This window comes from Symphodus melops (genome assembly GCF_947650265.1).
Source record: "Symphodus melops genome assembly, chromosome: 15".
Classification (NCBI taxonomy): Eukaryota; Metazoa; Chordata; class Actinopteri; order Labriformes; family Labridae; genus Symphodus; species Symphodus melops.
The window spans coordinates 22,378,271-22,401,506 of record NC_136705.1 but is presented as its reverse complement, the minus strand read 5'-3'; the positions used below and the strand labels follow the sequence as shown (position 1 = coordinate 22,401,506).

General features: G+C 40.4%; 1 protein-coding gene across 4 annotated transcripts in view; it reads left to right on the top strand.

Moving 5' to 3' along the window:
- The window catches only part of khdrbs2 (KH domain containing, RNA binding, signal transduction associated 2), a gene marked incomplete at its 5' end in the record, with an annotated part of 78,545 nt that overhangs the window by 44,590 nt on the left and 10,719 nt on the right, over positions 1-23,236 (top strand). For 3 of the 4 annotated variants that reach the window (XM_079362548.1, XM_079362549.1, XM_079362550.1), the window contains 5 exons: positions 7,318-7,445; positions 8,936-9,137; positions 19,518-19,600; positions 20,287-20,345; positions 22,798-22,881. In XM_079362548.1, the coding sequence (XP_079218674.1) occupies positions 7,318-7,445; positions 8,936-9,137; positions 19,518-19,600; positions 20,287-20,345; positions 22,798-22,881 (556 nt within the window). Of the gene's footprint in view, positions 1-7,317; positions 7,446-8,935; positions 9,138-19,517; positions 19,601-20,286; positions 20,346-22,797; positions 22,895-23,236 lie in introns of all 4 variants that reach the window. The other variant, XM_079362551.1, reaches the window with a different exon arrangement.

Below are 23,236 nucleotides of genomic sequence, written 5' to 3'. Positions count from 1 at the left end.
ACCGGCATGTGCTGTGCACAGTGGGGAGCTTGGTGCTTTCCATGAACTTTAAAATGTTGTTATCATAATATTCTTTTGGTTTTTCTTTCTTTTTTATCCCATATCTTCAAAAAAAAAAACAATCACCATGCATGTTGTTTGTTTCAAGTCTCCTTTCCTTCTTAGTTTTCAGTCAGAAGCGTTTACCTGAAAATTAAAATCATCACTTCTGGGCCTGCATACATGTGAGGTGGTGACTGTTTCTGTAGAGATCCGTCCTGTGCCTGTATTTTGTTATTTTGGTTGACTTGGGACGTTTCTGGGCGGTGGGATGGATGTCTTTCCTTCAGCCAATGAGAGTGTGCAGGTTAGTTTGACGACACAATTCAACAGTTGGACACAATTCTGATGTGTATTGCAGATGTTGCTGCAAAGAGGAAATATAATCAAAGTTTGGCAAAAAGCCATGCAGATTAACCTTGTTGTTGTTCAGCTGTGCATGCCGAGTTGGCCTGCTTTCTGTTTGACAGAAGGTGCCAAACACCAGCAATTAGCTTGTGCTACCTTTCTGAATGATCTGCTTTTCCATTACAACAAATGTAATATTCTCAGTTAGCTTGAAGTGTTTGTTCAAGTAGTAAACGTTCACACTAAGTCCTGCAGTGCGCGTGACCTTCTCAATGTTTTTTTACAAACTGTAATGAACATCGCAACTGAATCTACCTTTATAAAGTTTGATCTAAAGCTAAATCAGTCTGTATTTGGACATTTGCACAGGCGAAATATATCTCCATTTTGGGAGGGATGTAATGTGTGTGAGGGTGCGATTCCTCCAGTATGAGTGCACGTTTGTTAAATGTCCCTGCATATTGCATGTTATGTTGAGTTGCTGTGTGTACCTGCTGTGATGGGAACATGATGCATCACACACATGAATTCTGCACATCCAGCACTGCAGCCGTGACAATTTGTGCGAGCATTTCTTTCCCCCCTAAAGCATCCCATTCACCAGATATCGGCGGGTGGTGAGGCACTCTAGATGGATGAGGCGTCAGCTGATCTAACTCGAGATACATTTCAACACACGTCTTGTTAGCTCTTGGAAATTGAAAATCGGTTCATCCACATCACCGTGTGCCATAAATCTGCTCCGTCTCTGAATACTCTGTCTACTCTCTCTGGACTCTCAGCTCCGTCCTTTAAAGAAAGTCTTTGACAAACGTCTTTTTTTTTCTTTTCATATGTAATAATAGAGATCTGGTCATAAAAAATATTAAAGGTGTGGAATAAAAGAGACCCTAGGTTCAACTGATATCCTCTGTGTTCAGGTGTACAACCGTTTAATATATCAACAGGAGGGTGAAAAATGTATTCAGAGGCTGCAGGCTTGATACGTTATCTTTGATTGTTTATCTCTGCAACGTTTTGTTTTTGTTGGAGAACTATATTTACTCAGAAAATAACATATCCACAGCTTCTACTGTCTCAAGGTCTCAGAGGAGATTCGTCTCAAAGACATCTCTTTTAATTAAAGACTGAAGCCAGTGAGATTCATCACCCAGAAAATAATTCATGGTTGTTGTTTTTTTTTTTCTTGGGCCAGATAAATGTTGAAGAATACAAGAAGCCTTCATAAATGGTCCATTAGCCAACAGAATAAAAATGCAGTGATATGAGATAAACAGAGTGTAACAGGGGGGAAGAATTCATCACGGCAGAAGTACCGTTATGTTTCTGAACCTCTTAAGCCTTTTTCAGGCCGCTGTTTAAAAAAATCAGTATTTAAGGCCCTGAAGCTTCGCCTTCAATCTGAATGTGTTGGAGGCGTAATTGGGGAACAAAGTGGTCCCCCCTCTGTAGCTTCTCTGGAGGTAGTAACAGAAGTGTTACAGAGGCGGGTCGGTTTCAGCTGACCCAGCGGGGGAGCACAGCACTGTGTGTGTGTGCGTGCGTGTCTGATTGTTTGTCTGTGTAGAGCTCCCTGTGAGCTGTGCTTTCGTCCAAACCCAATGTGAATTCACAGACAGTGACGCCAATATTTCACCATTGCAAACATCGATAATGTACAAAGACATGAGTACGACTGAGCATTACGTGAAATCTGGAAAGAGCTTTCGAAGTCCAGAACAAGTCCACACTGCTGGACAAGAGTTGAGTTTGTCTCCTGCTTGATATTCAAAAAGCAGACTGTCACAAATAAAAGTCTTCCCAGGAGGAAAGAGGGACTGCATTTATGATAACACCACAAACATGTCTGATTTGAGCCAGGTGGTGAGGAGAACTAATGCTTCTTGTTGCCAGCCAACCAGGCAAACACTAACACTGCTCCAGTTGCTAATATACCCATTCTGGTTGCTCCATAAACCCAAACTGAAGTCAAAGAGATGAAGAAGAGATGAAGTGGCTTACGCTGCTGGTTGGAGGTGAAAATGTACCAGCCTGATGCGGCACAAATTCCCTCCCTTTTCTCATCCTCCTCTCTCTTCTGATCCATCTCTGATCATAACAACTTAAATGTTCTCCGTCTTCACAAAGATGTTCGAAAATAAATGTCTCACTCCTATAACTGAAACAAATCTGCTCCAGACTGTGCTCACATCTATTATCTACACAGACATCCTTCCTGTATGTGGTGTGAACACATTTCCATTATCTTTCACATTTACTTGAAAATTACAATCAAATGAATAAGCAATTTAGTCATTTCCATCAGATGTATATGGAGCCTGCATAATGAGGGAGTTCTATCTTGAGCAGAAATAAATGTGGCGTTTTTCTTTGAAGGGACTCTGAAGAGAAAGCTCATCGTCACAGGAGCCTTCAGATCTGCTGTGAAGCCAAGATATGCTGTTTAATTCTATATTTACTTACATATCACATCTTTCTTTTGTTATATTTCATAATAAGTAATGAATAAGCTATAAGGTCGCTTTTAATCAGATTTCCTACTGCAGACTGACAGAGACGTGTCTGTGTCCCACAATGCTTCATGTGTAGATAAGTGACTTACACCGCTGTTTGCAGCTGAACAAATAATGTACCAGCCTTGTGCAGCAGACATTCCACCCCCCCCCTTTTTTTAAAATCCTCTCTCTTCTAATCCGTGTCTACTGCACGAAACTCAAATGTGCTTCGACTTCTGCCAAAGTCAAATTGATTTCGATGTGGCGTCAGCCTGATGACAGCGGAAACCAAACGCTTCATTCCCATGATTTTCAAAATGTTGTTGCACTGAGTGACTTGCAGGGTTGTATGTGTAGATATAAACTACCAGTATGCTTTGCCCTTTGCATCTTCACACTTTTCAACTCAACATCTCAAACGTGCTCTGTCTTCTAACAAGGTCAAATTAATTGCATTTTCTCAGCACCCCATGCTGTGCAGAGAAAATGCCATACTTCTACTATATGTCATTCTGTTGACGCACATTCTCCAAACACATCAACAACAGAAACAATCATTTTACAAGCTGTATAAAATAATTGTCTAAATAATGTCTTTATCGGCACACACAGTACGGAGGTTTATTTTGTATTGATGAACAACAAAAGTTGTGTGTAATTACGGGCTGATTTCACTGCAAGCTTGTGTGTTATCGCTGTTTGCCAGAGAGAGAAACAGTGGGGTCCGACCTTCCAGAAGTTGCACAGAGTTTGACGCCACGACCGAGCAATCAAGGGCAACTGAACCCTAATTTATTCTCCGAAAGGCCAGTATGGATTTTTCATCTTAGTTTTGGCCAGAAATATGTCAAAGGATATCGAAGCAGATCATAAAAAAAATCAGTCGCCAAGCTGATAAAATCATTGAAATACAAGAACAACAAAGGTGAACAGTCAGTGCACACAGCCAGTAACAGACAAGAGAAGCAGGCAGATCCACAACAGTGAAGGACTGCCATGCGTCGTGTTCTGACCTCTTGGAGTCAAACTTCAGCTCTGTGAAGGGCATCGAGTGTGTACAAGGCCATGCATGGACAGAATTAATCACAGTGAGCAAACAGTCTGACCCAAGCAGCCTCCAAATTGGGTTTATCTCTGTTTTTCATGTTAAAGCATCTGTCAACAGTCAACTTTTTACAAGCTCTGGCATATTTGTTGTGCTTTGGATAAGCTGCCAGCTTTCCACTTCAAAACTCCGCCAGTCCCCTTCGGAACGAACACAACGCTGTGGGCCTTATTGACTCATTAAAAGTGTGGAGAGTGTCACATGCTTCTTCTACCATAAGAATGTATTTTAATTTTTATTAGGTGACATCTGGGTTTCTAAATCTGTTCATCATATGACACATATTCCATAACTGTAAGTGTGACATCGTCTTAACTTTTATTCATGGAGGTGAAGGTGAGGTTGAGAAGGGAAAGACGTAGAGCTAAAGTCTGGTGCTACATGTGCAAAGAGTGCAAACATGAAACCTTTAGGGCATTAATGTTCAGCCATATTTGGACCAAATGACTGATACTCATCACTGCAGCTCTAGTCTTGTTGACTAGTAGCTGTTCTGCCAACTTTTCAAATTTCGAAAGTCGACTTTCTATAAAGTTTCTATAAAGTCGATGATGTCACTTGTTGGTTGAACATATGGATTATTAATAAGTCCATACGCTTTAAATAGGATGTTGCCTTTCTCTAAATGCAGTTCAGACACAATCCTAATATCAACAAAAGAAGAGAGAAGAACGTACAACAATGAAGCAGAAGCATTACATTCATGCAGATTGCACCCATCACATGAATAAAGTCTGTGGTCTATGTGCGGAAACTGCTGATTCCTGCTGTGTGCAAAAATACTGTAGTTTCATGATTTTGGATGATCCATACATACTACTGTAGTTGGGATAAATGACATTGTGTGCAGGGAGCTATAGCACGAGCTGTCCCTCATGAAGTGGTTTATTGATTTTATATGGTCTATGATGAAAGGCAAGACCTTAAAAATTCTCTTAGATCTCCACATGGAAGACTTGATTTCATTTATATGAAAAGTTACGGGTGCAGGTAGCATAGTACTTAGTTTGTGTACCCCATGTACAGAGGGTGTAGTCCTCGTAGCTGGCAGCCCGGGTTCAAATCCGACCTGTGGCACCTATCCTGCATCTCATTCCCCACTCTGTCGCTCTCCCTCCTTGTTTTCCAAATCTATCCACTGTCCTGTCTCTCCAATAAAGATGAGCAAAAACCCAAAAATACATTGTTTAAAAAAAAAAAGAAGAAAAGAATGTGAAAAGTTAAAAGGCGACCTGGGGAGGTTTATCAAAGTTTACATTTCTATCCAGTGGTACCTACAAAGCCTCCTCCAGGTTTAAACAAACATATTCAGTGCAGTATTTTACATAAAACATCAGCAAATCCCATTTTACCAGAACGTTTGACACCTGAATTATTTATGTCCATAATATTGGCTCAGTCTTCTTCCTCCTCTTCTCTGTCTTTCTTGGAGTCTGCCTGTTTGTCAGTTGGACAGGTTTGAAGACCCACTGGCTGAAATGTGTATCGCGTGATCGTATACTCTTGTGAACAAAAAGAGGACACACACATAAAAACATTGGCTTCAAAACTCTTTCTTAAACTTTCATAAATTGTAGCCACTGAGGAACTTTTTTCCTTTTTGCAGAGGAGATCAAAAACAGCCCTCAAGGGTTAAACTGCACATGCATCAGTCTGCACGGTGATGTCAAACACAAAAGAACAATGAAATAATGAAAGAATTAAAAAAACATTCTTTGACCATGTGGGTTTTAAACCTGCTCGGTCATGCTGAAAGAAACAAACAACAGAAAAATTTCTAAAAATGATGAATTATAACGCTGCATTTTTTAACACGACGAGACAATAGATCTCACAGTCTCTGTGTTCACACTTGATTAACTCAACCTAATGATAGGCCTTGTTGAAGGTTTGATTACATGCACTGAGGAAAACAAAAAGAATCAGTGGGTTTGTACTGTGACATTCTTTTGAGGGAAAGTGGAGTAGGCGATCACATTTTGGAAGTACACTAAAAAAACTTGTCAAAAGTGGTTTCTGAACGTTACGTCATGCTGTTTGTGAGAGCGTTTATCCATTGCTCACAGAGCCATTATAGTGAAGTCACAAAAATGTGTGCATCAAAGAAGTCATTTGTCCATGTTAAGAACACAAGACAGTATTTACAACTCCAGAAGTCAACTGTTGTAGTACTCGAAATCGGTCTTGGTGTCAAGACTGGTCTGAAGACCAGTTTTTGTCTTAGACTCAGTCTCAGAGTGGGTGGACTCCGTGTTTTAAATCAAGACCAGTCAAGTCCATCACTGAAAGGCTTTTTTCCATGTCATCCCTGTGATTAGAAGTAAAACACCCCTTTCTAGAAGAACAAATAACTTCCACTTTTTTATATTTTACATGCATCCCCTGGTTACGGCCGCAACCTTCCTGGTGTTACAGTCAAAATGAGTGATGCGCCCGCTGCACGCAAGTTGATGATTTTTCTGTTATGTTAATGTTCTTGGTCTTGTTCCCTAAATGTCTTGGTCTGGGAGCGCTCCGGTCTCCAGCGTGTCTTGGTTTTGTTTAGTCTGGTTTTGACTACAACACTGAAGCCACAAGTCGTCTTTGTGGGGTTTTTTAAGCATTTTAAGACCAGGTGCATCTCATTGAGCATTCAGCGTAACCTGCAGAGCTAAAGAGACAACAGAGGGGTGTAAGACGAAGCAAGCGGGATATGTCATATCAGTTTTTGTGTGTATCACACATCAGCTCATTCCGACATCTTTTTGTCTTTGAGGGGAAAATGTGGCTGTTTTTTTTTTGGTTTTTTTTTTTTGCAAACACAAGTAACTCTCCTGTGCAACTACATGAGAGAAGAGTTTTAAGTGTTTAATTCACACCATCTTAACTTAAACCTGGGCTAAATTAGACAGAAATCTGATTTTGAATGACGAACATTAAATTAGTCTTCCAGCCATCTGGAAGGCAATATGTCAAAAAAATTCTCACTGCTCCTACAAACTGTTTAACACACAAACAATGTGTTTCCCTTTCCTTTTGTTTCATCATACAATGCACTGATGTGAATGAATCCACAGCTCTTTCAGATATATATATATATATATTTTTTGTTTTCTCTTACATTACTTATCTGCGTTTTGCATTTTCTGCCCAAACACATCGAAAGGACGACATCCTTCATTGCATATTCAGCGCTCGGCTCTGCCATGTGTTTCCTGTGTGTGTCAAGATAATTCTAGTTTGATGACATTTTCTGCTGTTGCGAGCATCTGTTGCAGTCAGAAGACAAATGTCCTCGTTTTTATATATATATATTTTTTACACAAGACATGCTGGATTCTGTTCCCTCAGGACTACAATGATGAGATCAGACAGGAGCAACTGAGAGAGCTCTCGCTGTTGAACGGCTCCGACGAGTCGAGCAGAGGGAGGAGCGCTCCGGGGAGGAGTGTACGACCAGCTCCCACGATAGCTACCAGGTGTGTTCAAACTTTTGTCCATTAAAAAATGGATGTATTTGTTTGTAGGAGCACTATTATCAGAGCGTCATGAAGAAACTTCACTTCAAGATGCTGATACGATACCAACATTACCAAATGGCACCTACCACTCAAACAAGTAGACCGATGGAAGTTTTATCAATGATTACATCCTCAATGAAAAAAAACAACAACGTGCAAATGTAAATATTCAAATAAGGAAGTTCATGCCTTTATGACATGTCTTCTGATTAATTGCATTCACATTTTCATCATTCAAACTCACTCTAATTTTTTTTTTTTGCCCCTCAGGTTGTTAGTTAATTATTTTCAACCTTATTCCCTTTCCCTTTTCTAGTTATGTTTCTCTGATATCTCAAATATGTGTTATTTCTATTTATTGTAGCTCAAGGGGATTTTTGGCCGGACCAGCGCTGTAAAAAAAAAACCCATCCATGTTTCAGAGCATTTGATTGGCTCTGCTATGCATGCAGCCGTTTGTCTGAAACACTCGCCTCTTCCAGTCTCATATTTTACACCAAATTGTCCGTAATCTACCTCAGCCGTGGTGTTCCCTCAGGAGGGAGCAGGTAGGGTTTGCTATGACAGCCTGGCCTAATTCTGGCAGCACATGTAGATGAGCTAAATCCAGCAGCGACACGGGACGCCCCCAATTTAAAGTCACCACCACCACTCTCCTTCCCAGATTTACTCCTTTTGGCGCAACGATAAGCGATTATTGTAAATCTCCATGAAAAATATGCACCAGTAATTCCCCTTTGAGTGAATGTATTTTTGGATCACAATGGGCTGCTACCTAGTGGAGGATGTGCTGAGATGAGGAAGAAAGGGTATCCTAGCCCACCTACATCCTGCTGCTGTTAAAATGTGAAGTTAGCAGACAATAGACAGCTTTGAGAGGCTAAATCCACCCTTCAGTCCCTGCTGCCTTCGCTCAGCTCTGTCACTGGACCCTGACACATCGACAGAAAAAAACAAACCACCTTCCATTCCTCACGCGTTCCCACGTCCCCTGGCCTTTTCTGCAACGACAAAAACAACTGGACACTGATAAATACACCTGTCTGACTTTGGGTTTGTCTCCAGCCTGAGTGTCTTCAGCAGCTCCAGGCAGATGGAGTTATGATTTTGTACAAACACGGGGCAGGCAGCGCTCCAGCGTGTTATTGAAATAACCAAGCCTTCATCCCACAGGCATGTTTGCATAGCTGAGAAAGACACAAAGTGACACTCGTCAGGCCTGTGATCGTTACAAGATCTACCTCAGTGCCAGGGGAGGTTATGCTTATCAAGTGTTTCACCAGAGCGTAGTGTATGACAACCACCAACTGTGACAGCCTGCGAGTATGCAGCGTTTAAAGGGATTTAACAGATTTCTTACTGTCTTAACTCCACTTTTTTACTTTGGCTTTTCTGTCTGTGGAGGTAGATTCTCGATGCTTTGTTTGTCTGCTTGTTTGCTTTACCAGGGGCCACAGAGGAACAGGAAGGAGTGCAGCAGCGCCTCGGGGGACAGCAGCAGCAGCAGCCGCGGCCGCAGCCACACACAGCAAGCTTCCCACAAATGTTTTAACAAGGGAGGTACAAGCTCCGAGAGCCAGGGGGGCAGCAGGCAACGGTGGATACAGACCCCCACTGTTAGCAGTCACACATGACTCATATGACGACTACGTAAGTCCAATCCTTTTAGCACACTCTGAAATTACACCTGATGATATTTGCACCTGAATTGTGTGAGTAAATTCTGCTGTAATGCGTTTGCATGTGATCTGGATGAGTCGTGCTTTACATGGAGAGGTGGGGCATTCAGGGACACGTGCCGTAGAAATTAGGGCAAGCAGGATATTTTTGTATTAAAACACACTTTTAATTACCATGAATGTGCAACCCCACCACTGATTTCATATTGATTTTGAATCACACAAGCAGCCCTTTGTTTGAATCTCTCTGACAACATGCTATTGTCATGTTTCCTATCCTGTATGGATAGGAAAGGGGATTCTGCTGTGATCTTTAAACTAGGGGTGTTCCTCGGCGTACCAGGTGCCATCTGTTCTCTGGCCTCGTTTACATACAGATTGCAGATCATGAGTAGTGTGGCATTAGCAGTACATGGAGCTGCAGCCCTGGCGAGTTGCTGGCGGCTTCTTAGATACAATATTTGACTGGTTATGTGGTCCTGAACTGCTAAAAACATTTATTATTTTCACAAACTACAGTGCCAACTTTTAATCAGCTGATTTCCCACATCTCTATGTTGAACACTTTCTATTGTAAGTAAGTGAGGGAATCATTTCATAGTCACACGGTGACCACTTCTCTTTATTGACTGGTATATTCATTTTATCACCTCTCCAGTGATGGGCAACTAAAACAACAATGAATCGTGTAAATCTGGAGGGGAAGTAGGTCAACTATCAAGGTCACAGCTCTGTGTGTGTTTTACAACAGCGCAGTTGCACGCAGAGTTAAAATGCACCAAACAGAGTTCTTCCATAAAGTGGCTGCAAATGTGATTTTTTAATTTTCACTTCCTCCACTTCCTTTCACCAAATTTAAAGTCATGACAACCCAAAAAGAAAAGGTAATCTTAATGTTGCAGTGCAGGTTTGGACACTTATATTGCAATAGTTGCCAACCTTTTTTTTTCTTGAAGCCCCCCTCCAACTTGTGTTTAAGATAAGCTAAGCACAAAGCCCAAAGAACCCAAACAGAGATAAATACACTCTCAACAGAAGACGCTGTTCTTACAATAAGCACTTTAAATAAACAATCCAGTAAATGTTTTATTAGAATTAACCATTATGCGCCCCCTCAAGAGGGCACTTTACTACACGTGAAAATCTGTCATATTTTTGTTTCTTAGAAATAAAAACATGCACAGAGTGTCACATGAAATATCTTTGCTGCCTGTAAATAGGAGCAGTTTGTCTCAAGATGTCTCGTTAGCTTACTTGTCACATTGTCATTTCTGACGGTTTTGCACCACAGATGAGGCATTCTGTCGCGGATAAAATGCCAAGTATCTTTCCTTGTGCAGCCAGCTTTGAGTTTTCTCCGTTGGCTCAGGTTTGGTCATCTTAGTCTGTGTTAGGATGTATCAGCTTTGAGCTCTATTTACTGTGACAAATCTTTCCATCACCAGCTGTGACAGTTGCTATTTCTGACTGCTGTGTGCCTGGAATTCTAATCGCATATTTAACAGTATTTTTCTGATATGGGGATGTTGTTCTTTTTTCCCCTCCTTTTTCCATATTTTGAAGTTTGAAAACTTAACGTGTGCAATGTAGCGTGAGTGCAATTTGACGTCGATTCTGAAACATTCGTAAAACACTTTCGCCCTGACCTCAAGTCGTCTCCATATCGCTGAGACCAACTGTGTTAGGGAAGTCCAAGAATTCGTTGTAATTAAAGCATGAATATCCTGTTAAGCCAACAACAACTTTATTGAGCAAGGAATTAGCATACTGATCTTTTAGATCAGCGTCTTCTCGTAGCTTATTGACTTCCTTTCAGGAGTTAAATGGTGGTTAACATGAAACATAGATTACCCTGAGGAAAGGTGTGTGACTTTAACAGTGCATGAGAGCAGCTCTAAAACGTATGGACTACTGCATATAATAGACATAGACCTTACCCATTGGGTCGGTGAACCCCCTTTTTGAAGTCTCAAACTTGGCATTTCAGTCATTTCCTACTTTTGAGATTAAGTGGATGGACGGAAGCTCGTGGTTGTATCTCAACCCTGAGTTGGGTTGGCAGACCGCTAGGAGCAACTTGACTTGTCCTTGGTACCAACATTTACAAAACTAACACAATACTGAATTCAAGAAGACTTTAAATATGTTATGGAGATCATGACACGATGAATTTAATTAATTAATTAATTGATTAACAAATCAACTGAGAAGTGGGCTGGTTTTCACTTTTGGTATCATTTTTATTTATTTTTTCAACCAGTGGAATCGCCCCCTTCTGCCAAGTAGAAAGAGTGCAAGGTTTAATTTGTCAGGTTTACTTTGGGGCTTTTTTGTCTTTACCAGATTAGACATTTGATAGAGCAGGAAAACCATTGAGAGGGAGTGGGGTAAACCACAACATGGAACTGGACTGCCAGCTAGGAGGGCTGTAGTCTCCACACATGGGGTGCAACATAACCGGTAGACCATCTGCACCCCAGCTTCTTATAATTCTTACATACAAACTTTGAAATGGCTTCACCATTGAAAAGCAAAAAAAACACAAAAAAAAGATAGTCCCCCACCCCCCTGGAGAGGAGAGCTGGTTCCTTGACCAGTGGTTTATAAAATCTTTTTTTCATAAAACTTTGCAGGGATCCGTATGAAAAAAATATTTAAAGCCTTTTTTTGCATCAAGTATGCCTCTCCTCAGATCTTAGAAATTCCTCAAGGTCATTTTGAAAGGACTACCCAAGGTGAGCTCCAAGTTTCATCCAAATGGAAAAAGGCAACACTTTTACCAGTCTATTTCCTCAGAGCCTTCCTGCTAAGCAAAGCCCCCCATGTGTGCTGGCAATTGAAGATTGGGCTGTCTGCATGGGGAAATGCACAAGCGCAGTCTCATTACCAAACCAAATTGAGTTCTGATGTGGAGCCTGTGTATTTCTGAGGAGTGAAAAGGCGAGGCATTTCTTCTCTTTGTAATTGGAGGTTGGAAAGAGTGGTGGGAGCGCAGAGACTATGGGATTATAGAAAGATGAGTTTGTCCTGAACATTTTCTCCTCTCATATCTCACTTTGCTGTTTTTCTCCTGGTACATTACACCATTTTCTTTAAGCATGTTTCAAGAACAGAGAAAGACCTATCCAGGCAATTCAGAGGTCCAGGTTATTTGTCTTTTCAATCACAGAGCGTACACGATGCTATCTACACTCTGCTGTTATTCCATTACATGTATTCTGCACGGTATAATTTACACAGACATAATAATAGATCAGCAGCAGCAGATGCATCTTTGTAGCTTCATCCTGTTTTTGTCTTTGGGAAAATATGCACCATGGCGTGTATGGGTATCATGTAGACGGCTGATTGATGGACACTGTCAAGCTGTCATTCTGTCTCATAAAAGTGATATGGTGAGAATGTCCATAATTGTATCTAATCGAGGGTGGTATTGATTTAAAACTTCAATAGAAAGCATGAGGCAGCTGGTAGTGATCATGTATCATTGTTTGCTGTATAATTTATGAACACTTCCTCTTCATCTCGCCTTGCTACATCCTTTACATGAGCATTTATCTTTGGTTGTGTCATCCAGAGAATAGTTCTTTGGTTGATATATTTCAGGAAAGCTACAATCAATGCCTTTTCTGACACTTGCTTTAACTATTGAAACAGCCCAGGCAAAGCGAACAAACAAAAACAGATGAAGGGTCTTCAGTTTGGTTTAGGGAGTCGTTGACTAACAGCCTGTCCTCACAGCATACAATGCTAACAGCCGGCGAGCGCGCCTTGTTTCTATTACGCTCTCTGTCGCTGGTTTCGATTGATGAGGTACAAGGAAGGGTGGGGGCTTAACAGGGGACTGACCTCACTTTGCTCACTCGGCAGAGCTTGTAGCACAAAGTGGAGATAATGATGTATTAATGATATCCACATCCAGGATTGAAATGTTGTCTGCAACACGGGAGAAAACTTTTTTTTTTTTTTTTTCGTTTTATGTAAGCCTTGGTGTTACATTCAATAGCATCCATCACAATTAACCTGAACATTGTCGTGCATATACATATTTCATTCCCCTCTTTCATTTTCCAATAAATCTTAACAAAGTCGCTCAAAGGAGATTCATGATCAGTGATTAAGAATAAGTTGTTTATCACACAAACCTAAAAAAACATGACCAAAATGATCAGTCCGTAGTTCTAAGAAGATAAATTGCTTGTATTGGTTTGATTATATTTAACGATGAGGTTTTAATACGACTGGATTATCTTCAATATGCAAGCAAACATCAGATAATAGGAGGATTCATTTGCATGTGACTAAGTCCGTAATGTAGTTAGTGTTTGTTTGGTTTTTGTCCCGCACCACAACAATGTCAATTCTCACATTGATTCATCCTTGTATCCACATTATTAGTATTGCTGATCATTAGATTTGCATAAGATTTCCTAGTTACAGCCAGCCCATACAAATTTGACGGGAAGTTGCCGTAAATAGCGCCTGCGTTTCCGCTGTGCAGCAGGTCATCATGTAACAGGGTTTCCTCCGGAGACTACGGTGATAAATGGACTCTGTCATGCTGTCAGTGTCGTAAAGCTAATACAGTGACAGTAGCTATTATTGCTCCTCTTAAAGGATGACTGAGAATCAGAAGTGAAGTGCATTACATTGCCTTGGTGTGGAGGGAGTTAAATCTGTTGCCATCAACTCCATGACATGAGCTTCAGATAATGTGTACAAGTAGAAAAAACGGCGTCTTTGTGTTTCTGTGAAAGGTCGAGGCCGGTGAACAGATTCCTGTCATCGAAGTTTTATAAATCCTCCTTATGCAGACGAGTCATTAAATGAAGGGTTCAGATTGATTAAGTTGTGCACGGTACGTATCGATGGTCAGTGTATTCATTACACTAGATGTTGGTCAGAAAGGGAGAGAGAGATTAACTACAAAATGTGCAAATAATTTCAGACCATAAACAATAATGTGCCTTATGCAGTGTGTTGTTTGTGGCTAACAATGTGCTGAGCTTACTTATTGAATCTACTGTTATCGTATTGTCTTGTACCGTACCATACTGTGCATTGCCAAACCGAGATTTTTTGGATTTGATCTTGATTTTCTGCAGTAAATAAACCAGGACATCCTTTTTTTGTTCATCGTGTCTTATATTGTGTTTAACACTTTAATATAAAGCAAGCATCATCAAAGATGGCCCATGAATCATCAGCTTTATTCTTTCTCTGACAGTAATCTGTCATATTTATTACAGCAAGAAGCGGAGCATTCAGCCACCATCTGCATCGAGCTGCAAAATGAATATCCCATCTTTAATGTGAAAGTGCTTAAAATGCAGATCTCTTATCCAGCAGAGAAGTCTGTTTTTACAGTTATATGTGATCTAGCAGTTCAGCAGTCAGCTAATGTCTTCTGTGTAAAAGTGTGATATTGATTGCTTTAAAAAAATTTAGCTGTTTCCTAAAAGACAAAATGAGCTGTTTTGTTACCTGATATGGGAATTCTTTTCAGAGTGTGCATCTTGATGTTTTACAGTTGTTTCACAGAAGCTTCTTCCCACTTCTTGGCTCTTCCAGAGTGTGACCTGATTTGGTAACACAGTTTCTGTTGCCTTCATCACAAGCAGATTCTATAATTTATCCCATGATAGAGATACATATTTAAGTCATTCTTTTACGTCTTAAATTACAAAAAAATCTCTGTCTTTTAAGGTGTGGCATGAACAGCTTTGGCTGCTGCTAAAGAGTTTCTGTTACCACAAATATCTGCTTTAATGACTTTTTAACAAGTGCTAATGAATAAATGTTCCTAATCCTCTAGAAAGAGAAGCAGAGACATTTCACTGCAATCAGTATAAGTTCATTCATGTGAAAAAAGCAAAGGGAGAGCAGAGACGGATTAAAGATGTGATTTACGGCGTTTTATATAAACTGGGACCCTGGCCTTACTTTAAAGATCAAATCCCATCTGGATCAAATCTTATCGCTTAATGTCAGAGCTGATGATAGAAGAGATGAATCCCGGAGTGATACAGGATCCTGTCCCTGACAGCACACCATGAATTGTGCTGGTAAAAAATTGAAACGCATGGCCTCGATTTTTAAACCTGAGCCTTGCAACCATACAGAGGCAGCGCTGGAAATGCCATAATGTGATTAAACACAGAGCTTTGGGAGGCTTTGAAGAAAAAAAGTCTAATCTAGCTGCTGTGGAAAAAGCAAAAAGGACACCCTTTTGAAATGGTGGGGGGAAATTCTCCCCATATCATCTTTTTCAGGAACATAAAAGATGCGTGAGATTCGAGAGGTTGTGTGTATCTCTTGAAGGAGAGCAGCTTCTCAGGCCAGCGTTATGCACATCTGCTGTAATTGCTTTACAACAATGGGTTCAGCTACACTGCTGAGTTCACATTTGTTAGATTAATTATGGAAATCCTCCATGCAGAACTCTCCTGTTTATTAAAACAGATGTATGACACACACTTGCACTCGATTATTTAATAGAAGGAGAAACGCAGGTAGAATGCATAATGGCCTCGGTCAGATCATCGGAGACTCAAGCCAGCTGTAAGGAAAGCCTGTACAGTCACTTTGAATATTAAACTCTGATCACATAAACGACAACTTGAAGAACTTTTTTATATTGTCAATATTTTTGAAAAATAATCAGGTTTTATGTCGTTATTTAAAAAGGCAAAAAATAGCCTTTATCTCAAACCCAATCAATGTCAGATTTTGAGCAACTCTATCCAAAAACAGATTCATAACTCGAGGTGTATACCCTTCGACAAAGGATGAATGCTGATTGAATTTGCACAGGTGAAAGAAGTGAAGAGCGACTTCTATTCACTAAGACAAAAGGCTGCGAATCTCATTTTCCTCCCCATTCTGCAGTGTGGAGAGGCATTCAGAGGCTGCTCCCTATGAAGATCAGTCACTGTCGGGGGACGTACAGGTTGTCAATTGATAATGAAGCACAGTGCTAAGGGCCTTTAGCTTCTCGCTGTACTAATTACACTGACTGAGCGAGGACTCTCCACCCTTGTGTTAACATTTGATTTATTTCCTCTGGCTTGTTAGAGAGGACCAGTGTTAATTGTTTTTACTGATGAGTGTCAAACTAAAAGGATCCGGCCTTGTTAATTAGTGGCTGGATATTTACACTTTGTTCTTGGTGAATCTCAATGTGGAAAAAGTTAAAAGCTTTCGAGAGGTCATCAGAAGGAAAATCAGTCAGTGTTTGGGGTTTTCTTTGAGCTGACACTGAACTAAAAGACTTCATGCATCTGTATTGTGCCCATCAAAGGAAGAGACAAAAATCCAACGTGAAGTTAATTACCTGAACCTCTGAGGATGAACTGCTTCTTGAAATTAAAATTTAATAAAAATCCAAGAATAGGATTTATACCTCCAGTCCTGCAATATCCGTAATGAAGAAATTAGCAGGCCTCTCTTTTTGTAAAGGATGCAATAACTTCTATTTGCATCCTAACTTGTTCAGCTTCAGGCGGTCAGAAGCAAATACTCTGAGGCACAACACACATTCCTTCATTTCCCACCGTTGTGCAGCTGAAGCCGAGGGCGAGACGTGACTCTCGTTGTGACGTCTGGTGTAGATTCTTTGTCAGACTTAAGTGATCCTGGAAGTCCTCTCACAAAATGCTTGCTCAGCGCAGAGCTGTGGTCACTGTTTTAAATTAATATACATTTTTCACATGATGAATAAGTTTACACTCTTTAAAGGTGTGTGTCAAACTTTACAGCTTTAGTGTTTTATAATAAAACTAAAAAGTTTTAGTCAATAAGAAACTTGGACCTGTATTTCTTCAGCAAATGTATTTTTAAAAGCGACATTTTTCAGATGAGGAAACTCGAAACCGGATAACTGCTGTGTTGGAAAGTGTAAACAGCAGCGTAACACGGAGATAACTTTATCAATACTTTCCTCATGGTGAGCCGGGCCCACACACACACACACACACACGCACAGCTACAAACAGTTTTCTGCGCTAGGATTTGTTCAGATGTATTCGGTGCCTTTATCATTTCTTTAGTTCTTTATTTTTTTTTTTTTTTTTCATATACTTTATTAATCCCGCGAGGGGAAATTCGGTTTTTCACTCTGCATTTAATGGAGAGGTCTCAGAGTGAGGGGGCTGCCCACAGAGGGCGCCCCAGAGCGGTTGTTGGGGTTCGGTGCCTTGCTCAAGGGCACCTCGGCAGTGCTCAGGAAGTGGACTGGCACCTCTCCAGCTACCAGACCAATTTCCGGACTTGGTCCGTGCCGGGACTTGAACCGGCGACCCTCCGGTTCCCAACCCAAGTCCCTACAGACTGAGCTACTGCCGCTTATCTAATGCACTCAGAATAACACTGACGTTTTTCTTGAACTAAAGGCAGAACACATTATTACGTGGTAAAAACACCCAATTTAATCAATACCAGCTACGGTAGAGAATGAGTGCTCAGTCCTGAAATACATTTGACTAAAATAAATCCACTGATTGCCTTACATTTACAGTCCAGTGTGGAGCGATTTGTCACGTGGGATTTCTAACAAAACAGTCAATTACGGAGATACGCAGCTCTCTGTCTCTGCCTTTGTGGAGAAAAACTTGTGCAAGAGAAAGGAGAAGTATTGGATCCCCTGAACAACTTAATCCCTGACATAATCCCCAACTTTAATTTAGTCAAAGTCATGTTCACACAAATAAAGCCACACAGGAACCCGAACTGTTTGAATCAGCACTACCCGACAGGAGCGAGAGAGGCAGAGAGAGAGAGTGTGTACAAATCCTGAAAATGTAATTTATTTTGTGTTGCTGCACTGGATGTCCTTCACACTGATGTGCCACACAGCATTACCAAAAGCAGCTACATCTCAAAGAAGATGATACTACTCTTTTGTTACAGGCAGACATTGAGGATAATGGGATGTTGAGAACATGGCTCTGGCTTCTTTTAAGTGTTCACCGCATTTTATTCTGATTTTTTTTAAATGTTTTATATCTCTTCAAAGAACTGATCACTTCTATAGAGCTTCATGTGATATAGGAAGCTTGGGAAGGATAAGTAGATTAGAAGGCATTAGATGTTGTTAAAGAATAAATAAAGTCAGATGCTTAACATCTGGTTTTTCTGTGGTGCATAATTTGGCCTTTTTTCTGTTAAAGTGTTAATATGGAGTTTAGGGTGCTGCTCTTATGAGTAAACCTTTCAGGGGGCTTATTATGTTGTGTGCTTTCTTCAGACAGATGAGTTTTAAAGATTTGGCCTCAGATGTAGAAAGGACACAGAGACTTTAGTGAAGTCTTTGCATATGAATTCTAAAGTCGTAATCAGTTCGAAAGCTGAACCTGCGTTTTTTCAAATGGCCAGCAGGGGACCTTTGATTGAGTATCAACCGTGATCTATAACCAGTATAGTAATGCATCGATCTTAATCAGCCAATTAGCAGTCTTCTTTAAAGGGACAAAAACAAGTAAAAATATGCATCGCTGTAGAAGTTGTCTCACTAATGAGTGAATTATATTTCTGTGTTACTCTTTTAGAAGATACGGCATCCTCAAAGTTGCCTTGGAGGCAAAACCCAGGGCACAAAGGTTGAGGAGCACTCACTTCTGTAATCAAACTTCATTGCTGCAAGTGCATGGTCCTCAGTGTGAGCCACCCTAATTAGTGTTTAAGCATTTTGCACTTTACAAGCCTGCCTGACCTGATTTCAGGCAGCTGGTTTGGACTTTTTAGCATTAAATCAACTGAAACAGTAAAAGTGAGATGAAAAAATATTTAGAAAAGTAAGGGGACAAAAAGTCTGTTCCCAGTGGAAAAACGTACCCACTGAAATAAAGCACTGCTTCAGACGTGTTTCAAGAAATGATCTGTACTTTGAGATAGAAATGGACAGTGTTGTGTTTATGCTAAGCCTCAAGTGTTTTTGTTTTTGTAATGAAGCTTACAGGCAGCAACGGTGAACAGCTGAACATGCATTAAAGAAATCTTTACTGTGAGAACAATACTATTTAGCCATCTTTATTGTTATTGATCATGGCTGCAGATACTCGCTGGTATTATTACTGCTTATTTCTTGAAAAGATCTTCCAATAGCTTGGATCTATATTGCAGTTAGACTCAGGAGGTGTCCATTAGGCTCCACTATTGAGACACGCTCCCCTGCCAGGATGAATCAATATTCCCTGTTGGACATGATTTTTTTTTTCTTGTTTCCTGTCTTATTATGAACACAAAGTAATGGGCTTTGCCAGGGGAACTAAGTATCGATTGCCTTTTCAACTCGTCTCTAACCAGTACCACTGCATAGAGATGAAGTCCATGCTTACTGTGTGTTTTCTTGCAGGGCTATGACGACGGATATGGCGGGGAATATGACGACGAGAGTTACGAAGCCTATGAGGACAACTACAGCAACCAGTCAAAAAGGTGAAGCTTACACCTACGCAAGTTTAGCATGAACAAAAACAGCCCTCACTATTTTTTTTAATCACCATCTGATTATAGATTGCTACTTAACAGAATGGGGAAGGTTCAGTGTAACCAGCTGTGTTACTGCTGAAATTGTGAACATAACAGGTTCATAGTGATCTTTTAAACCATGAACAACTTGAAGAAAATGCATTTATCCCAATAACTCGAGCTGCCTGTGTAACTGATGCATCTTATTCCTCTCTTCCATTGTCTTCCAAAGACATTCTTATTTAAAAATGGCAACAAAGGCACTGTACTTATCCTACACATGCACCATCCTGCTGCTTAAAAATACTAGCAAAAGCATCGACTGAGTATTAATCCACAGCTGAAAATAGTCCCCAACAAACGTGGTGTATAAAGCTGCTTTATATTAGAGAGCCTTTTCAATATTAAAATAGTAAAATGTGTTGCATGTTTTAAAGATCTGTCTCCAGTTTGCACTAATGGACACTGAGCTGTCGCAGAAAAACAACACAGTGCTTTTTCAGGGCGTTTGTCTTTTGATTCCAGCCAGAAGTGTACTCTTGATATTTTAACCTTGGGAAAGGCTTTGTAATATCACCCCATGTAAAAAAAGGGAAAAAAATACAGCGTGTTGTTGTTGACATTGACCAGTGTTTTCTCTCCATCTGCTTTAGCATTTCAGAATATTATGAATACGGACATGGCACCAGTGATGAATCGTACAACAACTATGGTAAGCTTGTTTGTTTTTTTAAACCTTGTTTTTTTGCGAGCTGAACACCAGTGATCCAATTATTACTCATACCTTATGTGATGTGTCATTGCTGATTTTCTTTCCACTGGCTCTTAAAGTGTTTGATGTTGCAAAAGAAGAGTTGTCATATTCACACTTTGGGAGCTTAAACTACGAGTTGATAATTTGGTTAATCATTTCACAGCAGACAAATATTCTCTCATTCTGGCTTCCCATGTTGTGTGAGAATTTGCAGATTTGTTTGGTTTGTACCTGAGTGTTAATTTGAGCGGTGGGTCGTAAAAAAGACTATTTGCAGATCTCACTCTACATTTACATGCACCGTTAAGTCCTGCTATGGTTACAGCTCGATTAAGCCATCTAATTAGAATACTGTCCTTGTCCCGGTATACAAGCACCGGGGGGAAATCGATTTATTGACTGAAGTATGTCCAGCTCTCCTACGGTAGGTGGCCTTATGCTCCTTTCAGCTGGTTACTATCGAACCCTCCTCCAGCTGACCTATTATGTCCCATAGCGAGCAATCAACCGTCGCCTTTCCTTTCATCCGTGTACTTCAGTCCTTCACCACAGACAACATAAACCGTGTCTTCTTCTGTGTCTAAATAAATCTAAAAATGCATGGTTCTCACTCAGATACTCATCAAGTTGATACCTTAGTCTTGATTTCTTCTTGGCTTTTTTAGATTTATTTATGCTGTTTGACTTCAACTGTGGACGCCTAGGCCAGTTTATGCAAGAGAAAATTGTTCCCAACACATTATCTACTTTATGTAGTGAACTTAATGAAATCCAGATTAGTATAGTTTTAACTAACATGTTCACATGTATTTTATAAGCCGAGTGTTAGTTAGGGGTGCTGCGCGGTGGTGCAGTGGTCAGTGCTGTTGCCTCACGGCGAGGAGGATCCTGGTTTGAATCCCCGTTGAATTGGTGACTGTAAATTGCCTGTAGGTGTGAATTCGAGTGGGGCTGGTGGTCTGTGTCTTTATGTGATTGACTGGTGATCAGTTCAGGGTCTGACCCAACCTCAGGGAAAGATAATGAATGGATGGGAAGTTTAAATCAACGTAAAGATGTTGGCTTACATTTTGTACATTTATGTTTCAAAATAGGATTTTCTCATTTTCAGGACAAACAGTTGTTATTGTGAAAATGGTTTAGGGGTATTAAAAGAATTTAAAATAGTTGTTTGTTGCAGCAGAACTTCAGACAAAGAAAAGTGCAGCATGTTTGCAGTAATGTCAAAATACCTACAACAAAATAATTGTGCAACAACAAACCGGCGAATCCTGACATGTTTTTCAGTGCTTTCTTCATTGCTTCACAAAACATTTCTCTGCTTGTATTGTTAAATAAAATTGGTCCAATGTGTCGACAGTGTAGGATTGAAAAACAAACTTTTGAAAGAACCCCCCTTGAAACTTATTTAAATTTAATCCAGGTGAGAATAAAAAGTCTTGGCTGCAGCTTCACAGAAGTTTTAAAGATGTTTCACTGCAGAGGAACAAAGGGAAAAAAAAAGCCTTGTGATTCCAGCCCACTTTTAATCATCCTCACCCGGGGAGCCGCTCCTGCATGCATCAGCCCTCCTACCTTTTTTGGCTACGAGCTGCATATGACTACAACAGTAAATGTGCCAGTTGAAGCTCAGGGGGCAAACTGGTGCCCGCTGTAAAGGTGGAGTGTTTTGCCTGTTGGATACAGGCCTTGTTGGCTTATTCCAGAAAAGCTGTTACTTTCGGCTGAGCGTCCTCTGCTGTGCACACAACACTGCAGTCAGTTAAAACAAAATGAATCCTAAAAAACAGCAAAAATGTATTTGTACTTGTTTAAAGGCTCCAGAGATGTTTTTAAGGTTTTAATTCAGACTATAAATTAAAACATGTAAAGCTCCAATTTAAACACAAAAAAATGCTAAAATTGCAAAAGAAAAAAAAAAAAAAAAAAAAAAAAGTGGAAACAGGGTTTTCCCATGACGGAGGTGATAAGCTGGTTGCCACTCTGGGTTCGCAGGCTCATTCATTTTCAGCACAATGAATTGTGCATTGGGGTGTTGAGGTCGGACCAAACCGAAACCAAGGGGCCAATGATTTGATTTTCTGCTCCATAAACACTTTCTTATTTGGAAGCGGTGCAATGTGCCATGCAGCAGAGGTGGCCGTCTTTATGTAATTTGGCTCCATGAGGAAAGAGCTGCTGACAGCCAGATCTCAGTGTTGGTCCAACAGAGGGCAAAGAGCTTATAAAATTAATTTTCTGTGGCGAGAAGCCCCTAAAGAAGCACGGATAGAATTTTCTCGCTTGAGTTTTCTTGTCTTTGCTTAAATGGATTGTGAGAGGATAGTGTTCTGTACCTGAGCTCACAGTTTGACTTTGTGACATGAACTTTCTCTGCACAGTAAATGTGTTTTTTTAACTGTCTTTGCAGAGGAGGAGTGGGCCACTTCCCGTCCCAGTCTCAAAGCCCCGGTACTGCGGCTGACAAGAGGGGGCTACAGGAAACATCCCTATGGTAGATACTGAAGGTGCTCTCTCCAGAAATGTGACCTCCGATTACAAACTGGTTCTAAATTTTTTAAATTCCTCATAAAATGTTGTGACATTGGCTTTTTTTTTTTTTTGTCTCCTTCAGACATAGAAATAAAGAATAAACTCAGAAATCCACAAACATTAATGTTAGTGGAATATTCAGAGTTTTTTTATTCATATAAGATAAAGTCAAAGTTTCAAAACAAACATTAAAGGACACATGAAATGATACCCACTAGTACAGAAAGCTCCTTTTCTGAAATTGGCTGTCAAAATGTTTTTCAATCCATCTCTTTCCCCTCTATGTAGTCATTTCAGATTTTTGACATTAAACAGCA